General features: G+C 46.2%; 1 protein-coding gene across 1 annotated transcript in view; it reads right to left on the bottom strand.

Annotated features, from left to right (window-relative positions):
* LOC144933359 (FERM domain-containing protein 6-like) overlaps positions 1–1,984 on the bottom strand; it is a gene marked incomplete at its 5' end in the record, with an annotated part of 31,073 nt that extends 29,089 nt beyond the window's left edge. Inside the window, one exon of the mRNA XM_078858042.1 lies at positions 1,844–1,984. Coding sequence (XP_078714168.1) covers positions 1,844–1,984 — 141 coding nt within the window. The remainder of the gene's footprint in view (positions 1–1,843) is intronic.
* Positions 1,985–25,490: the final 23,506 nt, after the last annotated feature.

Raw genomic sequence — 25,490 nt, forward strand, 5'->3', positions numbered from 1 at the left:
TGACTTTACCGAAAAAAAACCTAAGAGTATGATTTGACGTAGTTGTTCGAGACACCTACGTAGTCATCATGTATGGCTCCGAGCAGCACTGTGCGTTGTGACCTTTGTCAATTCTTTATGAAATCCGACTGCGGAAACCCTAAATCGTGCCTCCCACCCCTCCTCCCCATAAAGTTCACCATGGGCCAAGATCCGGTCTTGACTCACACATTGCAGGTGGATGACCAATACATTCCTTGAGCCCAAAATAATGCGGGTAGCAATGTTTGATCTTATCAGTGACTCGTTAAGTAATTTCTTGTACAATATTACCCTACTAAACACGTGACACCAATGTGCACGGTACTCCGAAGAATGTCAAGTGATAGAGAACACATTCTATGGAAAGCACCGACCGTCAGATATCACGGCCACCTCTTTAACCCTAATCACAAGCGTCGAGTGCGTATTCACACTCGCTTAGAGCAGACAGAGACGCCGAGATGTTACCACCGATTAAACTGTGATTTTACAGCCCTCTCGTGGAAACGTGTTCTTAATGTCCATAATTTCTTTTCCAAGCAGCGTGGTGAAGTATGGTTAAGACGACCCCATGACCGACACGGCACATAGGATGATGGCCTTTGTCCAGCAGTGGACAGACACAAACGATAATTGCATTGTTTACAAAAAAATTATAATTTGCCATTTGTTTATACCACGACTCCCCCTGCACGAGTATGTACGGCCATGACGAAAAGTTATCTTAAGTGAATAAATGAGGATTACTTTATAAGAGACGGCGCACACCCGTAAGTTACAAGCTGCTGTGGGTATCATCAACCTGCTGGTCTATGCTGCACGTTGACCCTGGCTCTGGAGGTCAGGGATCTGAACCCTGGCTATCCAGAAGCCGTCTCATCATCCCGAAAGATCCCAGCGGCGGGGCTTTAATCAGCTACACAGCGTACTGCCCCCTAATGAATGGCGCTATAAACCGATACACATCACGCGTCACAAACAACACACTTAAAGGTAAAACTTTACATCAAAAAACAAATCCGCGTTTTGAATGCTGCTGCTGTGCAAGTCTACTAACCGTGACGAGCACGTGGAGTTCACACAAGTTGCAGCTGAACACACTGCGCATACAAATAATTGTGAAATTAAGTAGCCAACAGAGTTGCCCCCCCCCCCCACCATGAACAACCAGTACGTAGTAGACGTTCTCATGAGAAAGACGCAGCAGTCGACGTCGAGCGACAACAAATGTTCAACCAGATTTAAACAAAGCACGGTTAAACGATTACTGGCCTCAAAACGATGCATTGCTGTAACTTACATTACTTTTGTCTTTAAATGAGAATGTCGCGTTCTGCGGTCTTGCTCTGCTGCATGGCACAAGTTCGACCAAAAGCGTTCGAGAAGAGACGCACACAACCTCGCTTAGCACGCAAAGTCCAAGAATAGTCTCGGCGCTAATGCTCCACTCGCTTTAAGGCGACGTCAACTTACCCAACATAAATATGACAGATTCCTTCAAACACACTTTTCGGGTTTGTCCTGTGGCTCTTTGCTGCCGTTGACGGCGACCGCAGCAGTTGGCTGCTGCTGCTGCCTCCCCCTCCCCTTCTTGTTGCCACCCACCAACCCCACCCCTCTCGTCCCTCCTTCCCCGGCAGCTGAGTTTCAAAACAAGCCCCGCCAAGCTCCCCGCGAGGTCCCCGGCGGCCACGCGTGTCGATTCCGCGTTTCCCGCTTTTTTGCGCGTGTCCCCGTTCAAATCTCTCCTCTCCTGCGCCGCTCGGTGGCTTTTTGTTTTGTTTTGGCCGTCTTCACGACAAGTGACAAACAGCGACGATACCTTGGCATCAAGACGACGCGGCGGCTCTCCGTGCGATCGACCAGACACGGACAGCGGAGAGAGCGAGAGCTGTGGACCCACCCCGCCTCCTCCCTTCCTCCTCCTCGTCACCTCGCTCGGCTGCTGTAGCCGACGACGAAATTAAACCGGCGCAGAACAAAAGCCATGAAAGAATGCAGCAGCGTGACTCAGGGCTGGCTCCACCCACAAGGCTGACTACTCTCCACTCCTCTCCGCATCCCTCCACCCCCACCCACCCACCCGGCATCCCTCCACCCCCACCCACCCACCCGGCATCCCTCCACACCCACCCACCCGGCATCCCTCCACACCCACCCACCCGGCATCCCTCCACCCCATCTCCATCCCTCTTCATCTCCCCCTAAAAAAAAACCCTCATCCGTGCTTAATTCTAGATTTGAAGCTTTCGTGACTGCAAGGATTCATACGCTTAGTTCTTTCGGTAAAGTCACGTAGGTAAAAAATGAAATTAAAATTAATAACAAATAACAAAATAAAATCACGTTATTTTATTTATTTATTTTTTATTAATTTTAATTTCAAAAATGAAAAAAAAAGAAAAAATTAAATAAAAATCACGTAATTTTATTATTTTATTTTTTATTAATTTTAATTTCATTTTTTACCTACGTGACTTTACCGAAAGAACTAAGAGTACTCATCCGTGCTTCCCCCGGCCCGAACGCAAACCCAAACAAACGCCTCTCCCTCAAAATCTACCGCAACGCCCCCAAACAGACTTTTCAATCAACATCCTTCCTTCCTTCCCTTGCCGAACGCTGTGTGTGTGTCTCTCTCTCCCTCGTGTCCATTAACCAGCCAGCATTTACGAAGTGATTAATATCATTTCCTCAAGAGGCACAAAGCCTCTGTGACCACAACCTGGAAGCTGATACATATGGGAGAGAGAGAGAGAGAAAAAATATACACAAAGGCGTGTTGTTTAGCAATGAACAACATCGGCGAGGGAATTAACAGAAAATAACTCAAATGTGACCAATTCTGCCACTCCAATAAATCCAAATTTAACCAGAATTTACACAAATAGGAGGCACTACACAAAACCTAAAGAAAACTAAACAAGGGAAAAAAACAACAAAATTCCTGAGACACTTAAGAATACTGGGCTTCAACTGAAGTATTTTAAAAACACTTTTCATAATGTCAAGTGGCTTGAGAAGTGCTTTGTGGGATGGTCCACGGGCACATATGCCACTGAAGGGCCTATTAGAGGGCATCTAACCCTAACTCATTGCGAATGTTAAGATGACAGTATGGGGGCCGGAAAGTAAAGTTTTGTGCTTAAAAATAACATTCAAAACCATTTCTCAATGTCCCCCCCCAAAAAAATAAAACTCCACAACGACAGCTACCCAAAATGAATGGAGGCAAAATGCGCTCACAGTATTTATCTAAAAAAACAAATCTATAATAAATATTTAAAAGCCTGGATCGGGTCTGTATTTTGTTTTCCATACAGTAGCCGGCGCGATGGGGGGGGGTGGTAGCTGATCACGATATGCTAATGAAACGTGGACGTGCAAAAATGCAAGCTGGGGGGGGGGGGCACGTAGCAGCAGCGCTCGTGCGTTGCCGTTTTGTCAAAAGCCCCGACCGGTCGCGGGTTGACACCCCCAGCTGCCCCGGGACAAAAGGGACCCGCAGCGGCGCCCTCGCGCAGACACAGCCGCGCGTTGTTCACGCGCGTAACGTCGTGACGGCGCGCGCACGACAATGACTCTGCTCGTGTACAACGTGGACCACAATGCGTGCTGTACGCTCGCTCGGAGGGGGTGGGGGGGTGGGGAGGTGAAGGCGCAGCCCTGCAAGTGTCTCGCTCACGCCAACTGCTGGCGGAAGGGCATCCGCTCGCGGCGGCTGTAGAGAGACACTATCGATGGTATTTCGTTCTCTTCCACCCGGGTTTAGCCATGTTTGTTTTTTGTGGTACAGAGTTAGTCTGATGACTTTAATCTACATTGTCTTATGGTTGTTATTGTTTGACTTGCATCCCACTGGGATTTTTTTGCACACAGCGTTGAAATACGGTGTTTTATTTCTGGAAGACTTTGCTGTTTTTTCCAGGATGTTTCTGTTGCGTGTAGTCACTTTAAGATGTTTCTTGTTCATGTTTTTGTTTTGTTGCGGTTGCACCCGAGTCAAGAGCCGCATGGCTCACAGGGTTATACCTAATAAATAAACCTGAAAAATTAAACTGACCATACACCTTGCAAGAGGAGCGAGTTGACTCTTACATAACCCCAACTACGTGCAACCTGCCCGTCGACTAGCCGCCATGTACCTGTTTATGCTGATCGGTGGACATGGGGGGGGGGCGTTAAGAACGCGACCATTCTTTCAGACATAACGGAAGCGTCGACCTCTGGATTGTAACTCGAATGTTGCTAACCATCATACCGCGGCTGAATCTCTGGAGGCGAGGAGCAGCGTGAACTCACGACGCCAAAATCCCATCCACCTGGGTTCAATTCCTTGCTATGGCGCAGTAGTCAGCAATTGGCCGTTGTAGCGGATCGCCTGTACAAACTTCCGGGCGGCTCTTCATAAAATGAGTACAGGGTGCAAAGTATGAGCACAAGACCAAGGCATACATCTCCCACGGCATAGCCATAATGTAATGATTTACCCAGCCAGCCCTTCACCCCCTCCTCCAGCAATTTTATGAATTGTCACGAATCATAGTTGCAATACGATGCAATAATACAGTACGTTCTTTTTCGTGAACTTTTTATCTTCTCATTTGTACGGTTTGATTTAAACCATATTGTTCACTAGCGTGTATCATTTCCATATAAGTTGCATTAACCGTAAATGATCAATTATTTCCCTACAATGTGATGCGGGTATCGCGAGTGTGCCCATCGATATAATCGCTGATTCGATGGATCGTTCCATGATTCGATGTATCGAAATGTGCCTACCACTGCATCACCACCCCCCTCGTGCACTGTGCCAGACTGATATGCGCTCACCAATAGCACTGGGAGATAGAGTGGTGGCGCAGCTGTTGTCTTGCTGCACCACGAACCCAACAACCTCAATTCAATTCCCAGCCACGGCTAATATCAGTAGTGATTGATATGTGAACCGGTCCTGATCCTTCACCCCTCATTTTTTTTTACCAGCCTGCATTGACCAGCATGGTGAAGTATGGTCTAAAACAAAACTACATGACTGACATGGAATGGGGAGGCCTTCAACCAGCAGGGGACTGACGAAGAGTATTACAAGAGTCTTTCCTGTTCTAGGAGGGATTTTTGCAAGCTTGTCCAATGTATGTGCACGCATGCACCGCGGTGCTAATTAGTTTCTGCACCATAAGTCGTGGCGTTTGCACAAATAGCTCATAAAAATACAGACAGCTTCGTAACTGAACAGCCAACGCGGTGGTGTATGTTTTTTGAAACCCAACATTATAAAACGCAAAATCAACAAGCAAGAAAATACTTCACCCTACAAATAACTTGTGCTGTGAAAATATGAACTGCAGTCTGTTTTCCTGTAACGTGAAGAACACCCCGTTATGAAAAAGATCTCGTTATAATTAATCATATATAGTGTGGGGTAAAGCACAGTCTGCGATAACACGTGAGATGCGTGTGCAGGCTGAACAAAGACTGAGGCGCGTGGGTAGCATCGAGAAGCATCCAGCAGCATCCCAATGCCTTGTGCGATGCTACCCCGAGGCATCCATGCAACCGCGTATTCCTACTCGCGCGACGCAGTTCCATTAACTAGATCGCGTTATATCCAATTCGCGTCATGAAAACACCACGCGGCGTTATAGGAGAAGGGACTGCATTTTAATATCAGGGAGCGAAAGCTGCCAAATTCCTTTTTTTGCACAGATGGGCCTGATTCAATATTCATGGGACTGCAGGGAGGACATGCGGTGGGTGTGAATGGAAACTCGCGGAATGCATGACAAAATTGATGTATGTGACCTTACCAGACACAGCATATCCTGGGAATTCTCCTTTTTGGGCCCAGCCAATGCATTTGTACTTTCCCTCCTACGATTAAGGACAGCTTGAGGTTTCCAGTGTGCCGAGGGAGCAGAGATTGCACTCATTAAAAATGTGGCAGATTAGCACCCGGAAGGCCAACCATTTAATCATGACACGTGTTTATCCTTTAAAGGTCCTCTACTGAGAACCTGGAATGACTCGTCTCATTTTCGGTTAGCTTTGTTAATATTTAGCAATTTACTTCCCGTTTTGTTTCTCATTATTTTTCTAACCCTCAAATGACACCTATTATAAGACTTGTTTACGAGTTTATTGCTAGCCTAGAAGCACAATAGATCGAAATGTAACTCCTTGAAAATCGTACATTCGATACATCCCGTATTTAAAATTGTAAACAGTTAAGTGGTATAATTATTTGAAGGAATTAGTTTGAGAAGACCGTTGGATATGTGGAAGCCATTAATCACAATCAACAGGGTATGTATGCACAGCATTTATGTCTAAGTGTGTAAAAGTATGTGAAGATCAAATGCCTTTTATCTGAATGGATGCTGTTGTAAGCCCAGCAGGTAATGACACAAGTGTGAACTTTAAATTACCAAAGAATACATTCCGGAGGTAAAACACACGGTTCACACCCCCTTGAGAAACAGTGGGTGTAGTGGGGAACGCCGTTCCCTGGCAGAGCTACTCTGCATCTTAAGCAGTGGGTAGGAATGGCTCGCGTAAGGAATGTGTCGCACAGGAAAAAACCTGGGTGAGATATTTCCTTTTCAAAGATTTCACAGGTTGAACATTCAACAAGCCCTAACTTTTGCCATCAAATGCTTTTGCTGTTACCCCCTCCCCCTCCTACACCCAACATATTGCATTTTAAATAACTCAGCCTGTGGTAAACATTAACATTCCATGACTCTTGTATGGTGCGCAAAAGAGATTTCAGACTTTAACTTGTTAAATCTAGAGCAGCTGCTCCGTGCGTATCAGGTAACAGGAGGGGACGGAGGGGACGGACGCTGTTTTAATAGACAATATTTTACTAAATTATTTGTTCAGTGTAAAACCTGTAAAGTGCCGTGTCACACTAAGGCCGTGTGAAACATTTGCAGGTACTACATAACAATAGCATCACTTTGTCCTCACTGCCGCTTGATGGCATTTCCATTTACAGATTATTTTTTTATGTCAGTGTTTTTTGACTGGCAGTCCTCGTCATGGTCACACGCATGTAACAAATTACAAAGCACTTCATATGGTGATTATATATATATCTTTTAAATCTAAACACAGCTTTTTTATATGTGTGTGTGACAAACGTTTACTACATTTCTTAGAGCAGGCATGTACAATGTGCTGCCCCACCATTCCTTTCGAGACTAGGAAGCCACTGGAGCCGAGCACTCTTCAATCTAGATTGAAGACTCATTTTCTTTGAACTGCTTTTTTGTGTTTAGTTTGTTGTCCTTCCCCCGCACCTCCGATGAGCACGGGTGGGCTCCGTACGGTGCGAAAGAAGTTCAACATACATACGTACATCCCTCCTTCCACCAGCTGCCTAGCGGCCCAGGCCCAGGCGACAGGGCGACCAGCCATGGTGTCCGCTGGGGCTGTGTTGCTTGAACCTGTGGGAGCGGATTCAGATGAGCCACGTAAACCAGCAACAGCCCTTCCCACGGCAGCTGCCACACAGTGGGGGGGGGAGGATGGGGGGGGGGGTGGCAGCTCCTGGCATTCACATTTGGACACCCGTGACCCTCTTTCCCACAGGACCTTGGCGACAGTCACCGTTTGACTCCCAGCACGAAATATCACGCAACACTCGTGTGAAGAAGAAGACGAAGAAGAAGAAGGAATCACGTCCAAAGCCACCGATGCCAAATATGTACGATATGCGCGAGTCGGTGTGTGCGTGTGTGATATGCACACACACGCACGTGCACGCGCGTGCATATGAGCAACACGCCCTGGAGTCCGCCCGACCGATCTCAGATGCTAAGCAAGCAGGGGTTTGATGCCTGCATAGTGCTTGGATGGGCGACTCATGATAAGTAAAGCAGGTGCTGGAGGCTGCTGCAGGGCTGCATTGTCAACACAAGGCGGTGCAGACATGTATGATGTTATAGCGTACTCTGCTCCGACATCTATTGCTCCCTACCTTCAGCAACCACAAATGGTCAGAGTGGTGGAGTATGATCAAATTATGTTCTCATGTTGAACTGATGGTAATGTAGGAAATAAAAGCATAACCCAGAAAAAATACTAAGGAGAAAGATCATGGTTTTTTTATATGCAGGTGAATCACGACTCTAAATCTTGATGATTCATCCAATCACGGAGATGTGGGAGGCCGATTCATTACACGCCTAATACACACGGTGCCATACATTCCTTGCATACTTTCCACATTGCTTCAAGCAATAGTGGTAAAAAATAATTGCATATAATGCAAGACTGTGCCGTGACCATCCGTCCGTTATTTGGCACATCATATTCACACCTCATTTCGGGTTGTCACCTGTCCTGGTTTTCTCAGGATCATGCTCTCCTTGAGGCAGCTGTCCAGGGGAATCTGTCACTCTTCCCAGGCCATTAAACTTGCCAGGTTGTTTTTGGCAGTTGTGCAATAATAGGCCTCGAGAGACAGAGAGAGAGTGCACATCGTTCACGGAGTCTCTCCCCCTTATTCCAGCACGGCGAGGTGTTGCGCTTTCCACGAAAGTTCTCTTGTAACTCAGATGGCAACCGTGGCGTCAATAGCGAACTCCACGACTGCTCCTTGTGCATTTCATGACCTATTTTAATGGGCCCTTTTAAATAAGTTAATAATAATAAACTATAAATGTCATTTTACCCAGGAAAGCCTCGCTGAGTCTCATGACTTCTTTTTTTAGTAGGGTCCAGGAGGGAGCAATTATTGCTTATGTAGATTCCAATTATGTAGTTTGTGGGTAGCATTTTTTAATTCGGGCAATACATCATTCATGGTCCGATATAGAAAACTATAAACAGTCACCCAATGTTTAGACAGTTACACGTGGTGCATTTTCCACCTTTATCTGCCAAAAGAGCGATGCACGCGTAAAGCCTGCAATTGCATTCTGTTTCAGATTGAGTAAATCCCTCCGTTCGAGTTTCACAACGGAACCAATGGATTTAAGCCTCTGTAATATCACACCGCTTGCTGTACGATGCTGACTTAAGGGGTATCACAATTTCCCTTTGCTCTGGCATCCTGTACACGTACAGTACCTTTGGTTCATTCCACGATTTCGGATGTACATTAGAGACACGATAAACATGTGGGTTTGATGCGAGTTATAAAGTGGCTTTTCACATGTGCACGACAGAGTCGGAATGGGAACCAATTCGATTTGGACTTCAGATGGAAATGATTTTTATTATTTTATTTTTATTAATTTTTATTTCATTTTTTACCTACGTGACTTTACCGAAAAAACTAATAGTATGAATCTTTGCAGTCACGAAAGCTTCAAATCTAGAATGGAAATTATTTGTTCAACTTTCCGAGTGAGGGGGAAACGTTCGTAGAAGACTGCCGTGTCGGTCTTCCTCGGACCAACTAACTTTTCATCCATGCTGGCGATGGTGCTTTCAGATTCGACTTAATCCTAAAATAAGCCATGTTCTCTAAAATTAGAGATGATTACCTTCAACGTGACACCACGAGGTTGCCTAACTTGTGGAACTGCCTATTTTTGCCAATTTGGATGTCAAAAGCACACGGGTTTATCCGTTTCTCAAAATATATCGTACTTTACATACATTAAAATATAAACAAGAGAATCGCTGCACTTGGGTGGAGCGGTGGTGCAGTGGTTAGCGTATTGCGCTACTAAACATGGCGACCTGAGTTTGATTCCCTGTCACAGGTAACAACATCAACGTATGCTGCTGGCCAGCTTGGTTGAGGATGAACAAACAAAATCCTCACGACCGACACAGCATGGGGAGGTCTTCATCTAGCAGTGGATTGACAAATGGCGATACATTGTTAACTTTACTCACTGCACATAGCCTGCTTTAATATAAGCCTCACGCTATAAGTTAGCGTGACAAATTACTTAAGTATTCTCGTCATCAAAACGTTGAATGTCTTGTCTGGTACTTTGTCTATTTGGTGCGATGTCCATGTGCTGAGTTATCACAGATTATTGTGAACCATGATGCTCTATGTGAAACAAAATGATTAGGAGGAGGAGAAGGGAGGAGGAGGAAAGAGGATCGTGATGTTGGCTGTGTGGATAAACATTCTGTTCAATGCCCCAGCATGATGCTAATGAACAAAGCGATGTAGCAGAATCGACGCAATCTTCTCCTTTGAGATGCGAACCCATTTGCCGGGTCTACTTTTTGGGGGGCAATAAAGTTGCCATGGCAACCCTTTCAAAAATAACAAGAGATGGTAACTCGGGTGTTTATAGCTTAGGTCACAGCACACATCAAAATGGTCTCTTCTCAAAATGATCCTCCATCAACGTTAATGAATGAGTTACCTTTGTCTATCGGCCCTGGATGCATCCCCTAAACCCAGAGGGGTAACACATTCCTGACTCTGATCTGTTAGTCTTTGGAGATTACTGACCTTAAAGGAATTTTAAAACGCCTTCATTTGGAAATCGACTCCTGTTTTTTTAATGCACCGTAAAGATTTTAAATACGCTTTGTTGGACTCCACGAGTCTGAGGATTTTCATTTAACTCTGAGAATGCTGAACCACAAACATGCATTACGTAGGAGGCTGACGATTTATTCACACATGCTGGCGTGCAAATGCAGTCGTAAGAAACTTCCTCCATTGTTTTGATGGTTGAAGTTTAATGAGTGGACAGGGAGCCGATGGCACAATGTTGTGGGCTTTCTTGGATTTGTTCAATCTTCCTGCACTTTGCACTCCCATCGTGTTGTTGTATTGTGTTCGTTGATGTAACGTTCTGATCCGCCCCGGCTGAACATCTGTAAAAAAAAAAGCTGTATAGCTCATCGGATTCCTCCTGCAGGATAAATACATATTCCGATTCTGATTGATGTACCGTGGGGCGAGCGACACACGGACGAGTGAGGTACGGGACACGTGAGATGAGACGGCATGAGTTGAGATACGGGGCAAACAGAATTAGACACACGGGCGAAGGGAATGAGCAAGACACAGGAGACATGGGCCGAGCAAGACGTGCAGCGCTGTGAGACACCACGTGTCTGACCGGCGACTTGAGAGAGAGAGGGCATTGGGCCGGGGGGAGACGAGGTGATGGGGTGAACAGGATTCCCAAGGCGTGAATTATACACGGGACAAGTTGAGTGAGATACGTGTTTAAATGAGGCAAGCGAGGCAAGCGGCTGCCTTAATATGTGGCGACCACTATCAGAGAGGGATGTATGTGCGTACTGTATCTTGAACTTCTTGCACTGAAAAGCCATCTCAGATCAAGCCGACCAGTTGCGATCTCATTCATCCCCACATCCGCTCACGGGCGGAGATACGCTCCTCAACCTCCACAAATCCCCTGACCTTTCCTGACTTCGCCTTGTGCCTCGCTTGCCTCATCCTGAACTCACCAAGGAGCATTAACCATAACGTCAGTCATCCTCGCAGCGGCTTTTGGATGGCCATCGAAAAAAAGAGACGGCCCCTGCATCGTGTGCTCTCAGATGCGGCCGTCTGGAACCCTCTCCCTTTCGATATTAGGAAGCCACTGGAGCTACGCACTTTCAATCATCTAGATTGGAAACTCATTTATTTAGAACTGTATTCTTAGGTTTTTTCGGTAAGAATATGATCATTGCAGTCACGAAAGCTTCAAATCTAGTATTTAGAACTGCTCTTTGTCTTTAGTTTGTTGTCCCTCCACCGCACCACTAATTAACATGGTTGGCTACGTACGGTGTGAAAAAGTTCAACATGCATGTGTGCATGCATACAAGAGAGAAAATATTTTTTGGGTAAAAAAAAGGAATTGACAGAGTGGGGGGGGGCTAATGCAATTTACACGATTAGCAACCGTGCTTTATCAGTGTCCCTTATCACCGGTCTCAAACTATGTTGAACTTCGTTCGTAATCAGACACACGTTTGAAGTGTATGAGGACTTACGACTGCATTTCTAGACGCCGTAGAGTACATTTATTTTGCAGAAATGCAGTCGGTCATCGGCGGAAGAAGAGAAAGATCTTGAGCCTGAACTTGAACGCTAGGAAGTCGACAGCACTGATGGCTGAAGGAAGGAAGCTTCGAACCACGGGGGCAGCGGAGGAGAACGAAGTGACTTCCCACTTCGGGAAGATTCGTGGCCGGCATCGATAGACAGCCTGGAATTACTGGAGCGCGCGAAAGTGCACAGAGGAGAGTAGAGTGGCATGAGAGTGGGAGCTGGAGGATGCATGTGACGGTTCAAAAACAACCCAACACCGTTGACCGCCAACGCATCAAGCAGCCGCATTTGTCACCTGCTCTGACCGGCAAAATGCTGCAGCTCGGAATCTCGGAATTTCGGAATTTTCGTTCTTGACCTGCAACCTCCACCCCCCACCACCAGTGCCGGATTAAGCTAGTGCGGGGCCTGTAGCATATGTTATAAAGGGGCCCCCAAAAAAACAATCATATTAAAACACACATTTTTTACTTGCATAGTATAGTAATTGTATTTTTTCATTTGCCATACAGCCAGATACTAGACAAATCTCTAACCTTACACACCCAGTCGTTCATAAAAGTTGACGGCAGTATAGTACTATGGTAATAGAGCAAGTGCAGAATCACTGAACCGGAATTGATAGCTTGAAATAATTGAGCGCGGGGCCCTTGAAAGTGCGGGGCCCGTAGCTACCACATATGTAGCTACTTTTGCTACTAGGGATAATCCGGCACGGCCTCCCAACACCCACGTCGCGAGAACGGATTTCGCTTGGGCGAGGTCACCATCGCGCGCGATGTACGCGTAAGTCTACAGCATCTCGATCTTCGCTGGACGATTGCATTGGCACAACGGTAACGGGATGTCAAAGCTGTCGACCCATACGGTTTACCCAGTATTCTTGTACAGGAAAGTTAAGTTTTCAGGTCCATACGGCGTACAGCTATTTCAACACCGGCAACACATTTTTTTTGTCTGTTTGTTTGTGTTTCTGCCTTGCAATGGGACTTTGTAGGATAAATGTTGAGATTTATAAGGGCACGGGGTGACCGATAAAGTCTGAATTGGTCTGTAATAAGGTAGGCACTGATAAGAGGTTGACAGGTGTGGGATGTATCGTCCTCGTTAAACACAAAACGACAGCAACAACAACGAAGTAACAATCGAGTAAGAAGAAGAATGACAATGACCACTTTGCTTGCCAAAAAAAAATCCATTATCATTCCAGCAACATACAATCGTGCGACACAAAAAAATGTCACAGCAACAAGACGAGGTCACTCATTAGCGAAGCCGGCTGGCCAACAGTGGTCTTCACTCGCTATATTTATTACAGAAACAAATGTCCTTGTTTATTGTGCGACATCAAAGGGGTGCCATCAAAGCGGGGCGTGGTACTCTGAAGGCTCGGCCGAGGGGCAAGGCGCTAGGGTTGACGAGGTAGACGGACGCTGCCCCGTGCCGTGCCCTCGCTGGCACCATGGTCCCGGGAAGATAACGCGGCCACAGCCTCCGCACGAGCCGCGCGACTCTCGCCAAAGAGCCCCCGGGCCACCACGCAAGCGGCGGTGTTGTCCGAGGACGGAAGGGTTCTCGCTCAACACATTTGCGAGTTGAGGTCACCGTTGTTGTTGTTTCGGGAATGCTTGCGCACGCGTGCGTGTGTGTATGTGCGTAAGTTGGCACAGTCGAGGGGAGAAGGTGGTGCTTCGGCCAGTGATCTCAGTCAGTCGACCCATGGCAGCTGCTGGGTCTGTCTCGTGACCTCCTGCCAGCGGGCGTTCAACACTTCACGTGGCCTCAACGTGCACCTAGCCTGGTACAAGCGCTGTGGTGACGTCACCGCCACTTCGTGGCGAATGGCTGTTGTTGTATGTGTGTGTTTAGTGCGCTGCGCTATGAACCCGGCGACCCGAGTTCGAATCCCGCTCACGACCAATAACAGTGTCAAATATTTGAACCAGTCCTGGGTCTCCCCTAGGTCGACTCAGCGTCAAATGAGAACCTGGTGCGGTGTATAAACAGCGCCACTGGGAAGACAAAAGTCGACCGGCCGTGGCGTTGGTCCGCCACACCCTCGTGTGCCGTGGCGGCCTTCATAGGCGCTACTCGCTAACAGCACTTGCCCCAACAGTCTGCTAAGGCTATACGGGGGATCTTTGTCTTTGTGGCCTTCTGTCAACAGCGAGAGCCTTTGACACTTCATGTGGCCGCAAGGCGCAACCCAGCCTGACATAAGCGCCGTGGTGACATCGCCACCACTCAGTGGCGAACGGCGGTAGTTGTTGTTTTTGTTGTGAGTGGGTGCCAAAGAATATTCCAATAATTTTGCTAAAAGTAATGCGCAGCAGACCTGGAGTCAATTACAATTATAAATGTGTCAACTTTAACAATGTGCAACCACAACGTAATTGTACTTTTAGATAACAATACTCCTGTGTTTATAATTATATTTAACCCGAGGTCTGATGTACATTGGGTAAGCACACTCCGCTCTGAAGCAAGCCAGCCGAGTTTGATTCCCCAAAGCGCCATGGCCTGGAATCAATCTGATCCGGTGCGAGACATTGTCCCTTCACCAATCCACATGATCCGTTGATCAGTGTGGTAACGTATGGTCGAACAAGCTCCATGACAATTACGGTGCGTTAAGCCTTTATCCAGTCACAAAGGGCTGAAATTATTTGAGATTTATTTAATTAGAACAGTGCGTACAATGATAAATTAATGCATGAATTTGAAGAGGTGGTTATCTCTTTATGTCAGAGTCACATTCGCTATTTCCAGTCACACGGTGACAAACAGAAAATATAAGTTACAGAGTGAAATATCAGCTTCAGTATTTTATATAAACAAGCAACCATCATTTAGACTCTTTAACATATTACAAAATTTGCAACTCAACCATCGTTCAAATGCAAGGCAACACAACATTCATATTGCAAGGTCTTTCAGTTCACACTTCTCTACCAAAACACTGGTCAATGCTATGATTTACCCCTCCAATTTGATGGACTGTCATCATTCTGGAATACAATTCAATTAATGACTATATAATTTTGAACATTTTTACAGCCTTGTATATCTTGTTTTTTTGCTTGTTTCATTTGTGTAGTTTTTCACTCCATTTGCACAGGTGGAACAGTCAAATCGTGATTTGCACAGCAACTGCGTGTATATTCAATAGTTAAACCTTACACGCTGTAAAATTTGATTTCGAGCAAATATTCCATGCATTGTACATGACCGCTAATTACACATCGACTTTATCCTAATCATTTACAGTCCTTTGTCAATCTACTATTGGAGGAAGGCCTTCCCATGCCGTTTCAGTCATAGAGGCGCTATATATATATGAATTAAGTAAACACTAAGCAGCGATTAAACCAGACCGTATGTATGAAGAAACTGACATTGTCTTCAACTCACAATGATCCTCCTTGTTGTGGCACAATGTGGCGGGGTCCCTGGTTTTCATTGAGCTGTCACTCCAGCGAAACGTGACCCCTCTATTAACCTGCCTCTCGGCCACCCTCTGAGTCGCACACACTCAGCTTGTCACGTTCCCAAACACGGCCAGATATTCCGCGTAAACAACATTTCATGTGGAACACATTACTGGGGGGGGGGAGAAAACACATTCTCAGTTGACAGAAAATGCCCTTTTCCACAGAGCCTGTAGCTACACTTCGTCTCATTGCCCGAACTCCTCCAGGGGAGTGCAGAATTGATTTCACAAGGGTCGACAATTTTACCCACGTAGCCGAGGAACGGGGACCTTGTTAGTTGCAGAACGATGCGCCGACTCATGATATATTCATCGAATTGTGTGATTTTTCGATTCATGCAAATAATACTGTTAAACGCACAAGGATAATGTTCCATACAGGCTAATTTAGCAAGCACAACTGTACAAACGAGATTGAAATAAATGAGACGATACAAACACGACGGTCATACAAGACAAGCAGGGAATCAATTATTGAACGGAATCACAACCCCAAACCATGACAACTCATAGGATCAATGGGGGGGGGGGGCGTTGGGGGTTGTATGATGACACGCCTAGTTATTGTGGAGCGTTGCAATGACAGAACGTAGCACACGAGGCTGTGACGAGTTCCATGTTGGAGTTAGGCCTCACCAACACTCCCGAGTCCCAGTTGGTGTCTGACGCTGTGGCCCAGTCCTGGGGAGAATGCAATGGCATGGTATGCGTCCAATTTGTTGTGCTGCCCCAATTTAATACAGCAGCTGCCATTATAAACTGCCATTCTCATTTGACCGCGAGCTAACACGTTCCTGAAGGTTCTACAAATTCACTCAGCCCTAAATGAGCCAACGAGCATCAATTTCGTATAAGTTTTAATATTGCTTGGAGTGTACAGTGCTGTAATAATTCATAGGGGTGTAACGATGCATCGATTCTTCAATATCAATTCTCAAGCTTACAGTACACCCATTACACCTGTGATGCACGAATATTCGCGTGCTATATTTAATGGTTTTATAATGACCCTAGAGGCGGCTACATTTACCGCAATGTTTAAAATAAACTATCCATGAATCGTGGCAAGTTATTACATTCCGATGGGGGTAATGTTATGATGTTGAACTATATTTAAACCATCATTATTGCGTCATCCAGTTTAAGCGCTATTAAAGATTACCATCCCACCACGACCAGGATTTGACATGTTCCAGTTTACGGTATTTTGTGACACCCACATTCCGGTTTACTCATCCCAGCTGCAACCTTGATAAGATGCTCGAATTGGCATGTCCGAAGCCGAACAACACGCCACGCGCTTCCCAGCAGCATTGCCATGCAATGTGTGTACAATTAATGTGGCTATTGTAGGGGAGCCGAGTCAGCAGGCTCATCGCCATTACCCTTAACTACAGGAACGCTTCATTCGATACTCGGAAACGTGACCCTGCGTGACACGGCGCTACGCGACACCACAACTCGCCACACATTATACCTCGTCCATTAACTTACTCCGCCTACCTCATTAACGGTTCGATGTGGAAACCATCGCCACTGGGGAGACAAAGGCGGACGGGCGTGGTGCTGGCCACCCACCTCCTCGTGTACCGTGCCGGCCTTCATAGGCGCTAGCTAACAGCACTTGCCCAAACTATATGTTAAGGTTAAACGGGGGGACCTTCATCTTTGTTTAATGTACGTACAACACACACAAAGTGATCTTTACGCACTTTCATTCCATATACCTCAGGCCACCACGTGCGATTTGCAAAAGTCTGCTAAATCACTCGGGTTACAAAGCTTTTATTGGATACCGAGGTTGATGCCTCATCGGCCCAACCCACGTGGATGCCTTCTGGGTTAAAACACAAAAATTAAAAAAACACCAACAACGAAATAAGTCACCCCAGGCTGCTGCAGACCCTTGACGTGGGTGACTATCCGTCATAAGCTTTTATTTTTTTATTGCACTGTCCACTCAAGCATGGCCATTTGCAGGTAAACGCACCACGGAACGTTGACCATTGTTTTCATTTCCACTCAATAGGCAGCGGGCTCGTGGTGTTGTTTCTGTTTAGGGAAAAGCCCCAAGTCAGATCGCACACCAGGCGGACCTGGAGATTTACGAGGAGTTCCTCTGCCCGTGCCACGTGCGTGACACACATGAAAATCGGTGAGGCCTTTCATGTGATACACGTACAAAACACGGCCCTAGAATATCACACCACGCTTGTCATGATAGCAAACACCGCTATCATATACTGGAGGATCTGATGAGCTAAAAAGTTATTGTTCACAGATGTCCATTAGCGGCGGGATTAGAACGTTACAACAGAACAACAACACGATACGAGTACAAAGTATAGGAAAAAGTAAACAAATCACTTTTAAAATATACAAATAAAACGAAACTATTTATTTCTTACTCTTTGGTTCTTTCGTTAAAGTCACGTAGGTAGAAAAAATAATACATCACGACGTTTCGATCGCAACACAAGCGACCGTCTTACCAGATAAAGCCCATTGAGCTTTCAACAATTAACATATTAATAATTATGTACATATGACAATATAAATGTAAATATAGCTGAGGGAACAGTGGCACAATAGTTAGCGCTCCCGGCTATTAAAACCGTCGGAGCAGAGTTAGATTCCTGGCTATGGCTGACATCAGTGGTGATATCTGAACTGATTCTGGGCGACTACCCCCCCCCCCTTCATCAACCCGTGGTGAAGTATGGTCAATCAACACCGGCAGTCCACCATCAAGCAGTGGTTTGGCAAAACGGTTGTGAATCACGATGACATCTGCGTGCGTGCGTGCGAACGTCTCAAGCGACGACTCCAGAGCGGAGGGTGGCAGAGGCAAGGCCATTGGACAGACGCCGTGAAGCCATCTCTGTCTTTAGGTGCCAGGTTCAGAGTTTAGAATGTGGATTCTCCATGATAGAGGGGATCATTTTGGGTTAGATCGCGTATATAAATGTGCCGTTAAACCCGCCACCACCCGATACAGCCAATTAGTATCATTGATAGTATTGGTCGCAAAAGCCTACGTGTTAGAATCTGGATTGTAGCCTCCAGTTTATTTCCCTGACAATATATTGTAAATCCTGCACATATTTCTCAGGTGATACGCTGCAGCAGAATTGGAACTCTGTGTCCGCCTCGCTCTTTAATAAATTGTGATTAAATTCAAGTTAGGTACTGTACTGTATTCGGCTGCATTGTAGCGCCTCGCGTGGCTGCAGGATTTACATGAACTATGATGATTTAACAAATTGATATAAATCACATTATTGTTACAAGTAATTCGATGGTCGTATCGTGAGCAAAGGAATCGATATAACCGTGTGAAACGGTGCAAGTGGCTGTATCCCCATACTTTGTAGCAAGTGAAAATCAACTACAATAACGTAGTTTATTTAACTGGCCACGAGCCCATTCATACGAATGATATTTTTTGCAAAGGATAATTGTTATTACATTACATATATCGCTATTGTACAAATAAATACTGTGTATATGATTACCAGTATTTTTGTTAAAAAGGGAACATATACAGTTCCCACTGCCAGACGAATTATCTTCATTCAATACAACTGGGAAAATAAACCATCAATAACATAAGACCTTCTTTGGAGCAAAACATCCTTAAACTTGATTAATCTCTTTTATGGCAGCATTTCGTGCTGTCGTGAAACTCGCAAGGACTTATGACGTCACACGCAGGTCTGTGGTCACGTGAAGGCGCAGCCCGTGCAACGTCTCGCTCTCGCCACTGCTGGCAGGAGGGCCTCCTCCGCTCGAGGGAATAACGCAGAGCCTCAACGAGGGCATATTTAGCCGACTATTTCACGTCTTGGAAGTACCCACACTTTACCCCACCACGTCCGGCCTGCCGATCGACTAACTGTGGAGAGCCCAGTGATAATTAACGACAACGAAACTATTTTTTTATTTTACCAGGTAAGATCCACTGAGCTATATTGCTGTTTTTCAGAAGCGACCTGCCCACAAATGATAGCTCAACGAAGTGGGTTGTCATTTGAACATTTATTGCAGTCAAATCATCTAAACGCATGTTTCTAAATGTGGAGGTGAAAAACCGGAGGACCCAGAGACAAATCCACGCGACCACGGGGAGAGAGACACGCAAACTCCAAACATACAGCAGGCGTTAGGGTCTGGATCGAACCCATGCCCTCCTGCATACCAGGCGAGGGAGATTACATCTCCTAGCCACCGCTGCGCTCCTTGCTAGGTGGACAGAAGCTGTGGTAGGTAGGGAAGGATTTATGAAAAACTTGCTCCATTACCATTGTTGTGCTTGGGCAAATTTTGCCAAAGACACCCTTACGCCATCTGCTGGCTTCCTTTGAAAAAATGGAAGTAACGGCTTGAAAACAAAAAAAATTAAGCGGCCAAATGAAACGACCGGGGTTGGCTTGCGTTGAATCGAAGGTAACGCCCTTCAAAAAGATATGCATCACCAAAGCAAAATACAGCTTTATTGTAAATACATATATTTATTTAGTTAAATATAACAATCCTTTCCAAATCCAGCAGCGACTGTAAAGCACTTTTAATGCCAATAATGATTAAACCACGTATTACATTCGGGATCGCTTTAACCTTTAAACAGCATAATCCATAATGCACTATTTTTTTTTTTATTTTCATTTTGCTAAATAAATTCTCTTATATAGAAATACAAATACCTAATCTTCAAAGTATAACGGAGAAAGCAACAATGTTAAAGGAGGCTTAGGGCTCACGCTCCCCGTGCAGTGTGGAGAGGATTTTCGCGTTGCCCGGAGATGATTTTGTCAAAGGCAGAGCGGAGAGAGAGAGAGGGATTCAAGTGAGAGGGGAAATTCGGGAGTGAATATCCAATTTACACACAGACACACCTATAAGACTGTTGTGGCGCGTGCCCCCCTCCCCCCCCAATGATCCGATCGAAATCCCTAATTTCGAGCGGATCATCGGGGTTTCTTAGTAATAAATCGGCATTTTGCGACCCCCACTGCCACTGTATAGCATATTATTATGTCAGAGACTCTATGAGATGATAGAAGAGTCTGAGTCCATAATTGGCAATAAGTAACGGCAAAGCGGTTATAAGTGACTCACAGAATTGTGCGCAGTTGCGTGTACAGCACACGACTTCCCTGAAGACATTCACCTTCAGCGAGCGCGATGCCGATCACACACGGCTCGAATTCGACCCTCGATCGATGGCTGCGCCATCGCCGCACACGCGTCGAATAATTAATAAGTAAGGGACAAGTCCTTACTTACTAACAACTCCTTACTTACTAACAACTATCATTTTTCATTGCTGGGGGGGTTGCCCCCTCTACCTGAAAATCCTGGCTCCGCCATTTGTGGCACGTGCTGTTAGTGAGCACCTATGAAATCCGGCACGGCACAAGACGAGGTGGGTGGCCAATAGCACACCGGCCGCCTTTGTCTCCCCAGTTCCGATGTTTACACACGGCACCGTGTACTCATTTAAGGGCGAGTTAACACGAGTGAAGAGACATCGTCGCCGATTGTTCAGAGAAGAGCGAGTGCGCTTGGGCAGTTGCGCGTCACTCGAAGGAATGATGGCTTGCGGTCGAGACTAACGATGGAATCGCCATCCAAAGGAGCGAACACGCTCGAGAGAGATTGTCCGTCAAAGAAGATGGGAGCAATGCGATGCATTCATGGATTTGGTGGGTTGCGTCAACCTCGAAGGAATGGCGATGGCTTTTGAAAAGTCGTCAACTAGCAGTGGGTAAATCACGGCCGACGATGACGACGACGATGGCGATGGTGATGAATGGCACGCGATGAGATTCCTCCGCGTGCGAACAGGTGGCCCCGTCGCTGGGCTCAGGCAGGCTTAACGCCCCTCGGCTAACCGGGGGATCTTGGCCGCACGCTCGCTCGTGGGGGTGGGGGGGTCGTGTGCGCTGGGAGGGTTGGTGGTGGGGGGTGGGGGCACGAATTCCAGCGGTGCCCACGCCTCCAACCCAGCCGACAGGTGCGTCGGATTAGGGGCTGTCCTGAGCGCAGCGGTGGTGGCGGGGAGAAGAGGGAGGTGGGGATGGAAACGCGCGGTGGGCGAGAGGCTGGGCGGTGGTGGTTGGAGGGGGGGCACGTGATTACGCACAGCAGGGAAAGCAGGGAACACAAAGAAATGGATAAGAGCACAGGATAAGGGGGGCCCACAGCTGGAACCCGGCTCTGAACGGGGAGCGTCAACACGGAGAGGCCTTTGACTGGCCACGTGTCCCCTTATTTGGTAAAGATGTCACATCAAATGATCCCCCAGTGTGATCTAACAAAAAACCAAACCACTCCTGGGTTTGAAAAGAATATGAAAACAAAACTCAGCAGCTCGCCATCCCTGAACAACTGTGCAACTCCGATTAGCACGGTTGGCTACGTACGGTGCAAAAGAAGTTAAACGTACAACCATGCTCGCTGTTGAGGGTGTAACGATGCATGGATCCATCTCGTATTGTCATCTTAAGCTCACGTATTTTAATGGGATCGTGTGATCAGCTGTGGCCGCTACATCCACCACGATGGCCTCACTGCACACGAGCCGATGCCATTGCTCCATCTCCACAGCGGACGTCCACTCAGGCGTGTTCCTCTCCTTTGACTACCATTCCATCATCAGTCTTAACCTATCAATAGGCATGTTATTAGTTCATGCAATATCATTCTCACTATTCCATCCGTTTTTTTGTAATCATTTATAAATAAATACAGTTTCTGGGATGTTTATTTTCAATTGTTTAAGAACCGTGACGTAAAAAAAAAATCTAAATTAAATCAAACGTAAACAATTATATTCGTAAGAAAACACAAACACGCGCGAGAGAGATGTCTGGTAATCCAGAGATCTCAGATACGGCACCGCCACTGGCAAACCAGAGCGCATTCTTGCATCGTCACACAAAAAAGTGTGGTCTGCTTTTGACAAAGCTGCGTAAACTACGGGGATTCATTTGCAAACCACTCCAACACCCACGTGCTGTAAATCTCAAGACTCTTAAATCTTGACTTAAAGCTTTCGTGACTGCAGGAATTCATATTCTTTGGGTCTTTCGGGAAAGTTATTTTTATTAATTTGAACCTATCTACGTGACTTTACAGAAAGACCTAAAGAATCTCAAGACTTTTCGATTTAAAGCTTTCGTGACTGCAGGGATTCATCTTCTTGGTTCTTTCGGTAAAGTCACGTAGAAGGGACCTGTTCTTCACCTGAGGACGGCTGCTTGCGTTGTGGCCGAAACGTCGTGAGAATTATTTTATTATGTTTTATTTGTATTATTTTTTTTATTTCCCTTCTACGTGACTTTACCGAAAGAACCAAGAAGATGAATCTCAAGACTCTTGTATATTTTGGGTCACACATTACGCCTACTGCGAAGATGTTGTCTTTGGCTCTCGACCGACCGCCGATTCGTCTCGTTAGTAAGTTTCTACAACAACAACAAAAAACCCATCAACCATTTCCTCGACACATTAAGCACTCCCGATGATTATTATCGCACAACAGAAACTTATAAATCCACCAGAAATTCGGGCAGACGTCGCGACCTCTCTCCACGTGCGCAAGCCCTTGCCTCTGGGACACGCTTCGTCCTTGGGGCCCAGCTCCAGCGGGCAGCAGGGGGCGGCACCGCGATGGGAAAGCGACCGTGAGCCGTGAGTGAGCAAGAGAGACACGCAAAGACCCCCCCCCATCACACACCACCCCCGCCCCTCCCCCAAAAAAGGGGACCTTTTGCTTATTCTATGGACTCAAAACGGTGAAGAGGCTTCTTCTTCTTGGTTCTTTCGGTAAAGTCACGTGAAGACCAGGTCTGTCGGGGAGACGCTGTCTCCCCGACAGATCTGGTCTTCACCTGAGGACGGCTGCTTGCATTGTGGCCGAAACGTCGTGAGAATTATTTTATTATGTTTTATTTTTATTATTTTATTATTTCCATTCTACGTGACTTTACCGAAAGAACCAAGAAGATGAATCCCTGCAGTCACGAAAGCTTTAAATCGAAATTCAAGAGGCTTCTGTTTCACCGACTACGATGTGATCAATCGAAACGGCGACCTCTGTGGGCCCGATGTTGCCAACCGTTACATCACGGCGCTGCATTTGAAAACAATGGGGCAGGTTTTGTAAATACTCCACCCGGCAATATATAAACTAAACTAGTAGCACACGGAGCTAGACAGCTCTTTTTCAGAAGCGACTTGGCCACAAATTACAGCTCAACGAAGTGTCTTATCGTGTGGAAATGTATCGCAGCCAATTTCTCTCAACGCGTGTTTCTAAACGTGGAGGGGAAAAACCCGAGGACCCGGAGAAAAATCCACGCGACCACAGGGAGAACACGCAGACACCAAATATAGATATGGGCATGCCACATTTAGTCTATTGGCAGGTCGCGTGTGGTGGGGCAAAGCGGGGGTACTCACACCTCTTTGAAGACGTATGGCTAGAGTGGAAGAGTAGGCCAAAACACCCGCTACGTGGAGGCTCCCTCTGGCAGCAATGACGTGAGTGTAGTTGTGACTATTACTGTTACTATTATTAGAAGGTCTGCTGACATTGCCATCATCATGGGCCATGATCTACTGCTGGATCAAGGCTTCTCCAAGAATATCACCATCTAATTTCATTGCTCCATCTCTATGGTGGATGTTTTCTCTGGCACGTGATCTCTTTTCCACTGGCATAAAATTGTATTTTGCCAACATGTTGGAAAAGAGCAGCAGTAGCAGAGAATGAGTGAGGTGCATGCCAGAATACCCGTGACAAAGGGGCTTTAGGTATAGATGATTTGGTAAAATGAGATTACGAAAAATTCCTGTTGTTAATACACGCTACATTTCTGCTTTAACTCAGCAAAAGCAACATATTTTTAAAAAGTGGAAAACAGTGGCAGGTGTGTAATACTTTGGAAAAACTTGGGGCTTACATTTTTCCCTGCTCTTAAACTCATATATACTAAGACAGCTGACAAAAGCAAGATAGTGTCCAGTGTGCATTAAAAATACAAATGTTGCACATTCGTCAACTTCACTGCATCTGTTTTTTTGCAAAGACACGCATGGTGGCTTCCTATTATTCAAGTCCCAGATGTATTCCCCTGGCCTGCATGTCAACAGCACGGAGGCTTATGGAGGCCCTTAGATCTGCTTAGTGTCTCGTCCTTGGATGATTAGTAGAACAGTAACAATAGCTTGTGTGTGTGTGCTCAGCAAAGCCGAGTCTTTATTAAGCCATGCTTGTCCCTGTACTGGAGCTGATATTCCCAGTAAACACTCTGTAAATCATTACGTTTGTCCAAGTCGTTTGGGGTTTTTTTCTTCTTTGGCAAATCTGTTTTTGTTTTTCTTCTTTCATCTTTTTGCTGCAGATTTTATATTTAGGGTGCCACTGCTTCTGATCTCGAGGCCTGACCCTAAAATTATTGCGAGTGAGGTTGGGACTGTGCAAACAACCACAGCTGCTGTCATCCTTCCTTCAAGAGATGTTTGTCTCCAAAAACATGGCTATATCATTTACGATTCACCCACTGTTGATCTCCTCCACCGCTCGTTTCATGTTTTTTTTTATTCCCCTCTCCTCCCTTTTCGCTTCTGAAGTTCGAAGCTCACTTGACCTGTGACCCAGCACCTTTCCCATGAGCCCCTGGCGAAAGACCGCAGTCAGCGGCACACGTTTGAAGGCCGGCAACGTCAAAAGGCCTCTCAAAATTAGCGGAGAGAGCTCTCCGACCTCACTCCACCGTCTAGGCCCATGGGCCTTCTGCTCCGTAACCTTTCCGCTGACACTAACGAGGAAAGGCGCTTTGGTGTCGTCGGGCATTTTGCGGCAGAGGCCGCACAAGGAAATAATTTACGGGCGGGAGATGCAATGGGTCTTTTGTAAATCCTCCAAGTAAGTCTCAGATAAAGGGATAACAAACTGATGACATTTGAAAA

The sequence above is a fragment of the Lampetra fluviatilis genome, chromosome 7, assembly GCF_964198595.1.
Source record: "Lampetra fluviatilis chromosome 7, kcLamFluv1.1, whole genome shotgun sequence".
Classification (NCBI taxonomy): domain Eukaryota; kingdom Metazoa; phylum Chordata; class Hyperoartia; order Petromyzontiformes; family Petromyzontidae; genus Lampetra; species Lampetra fluviatilis.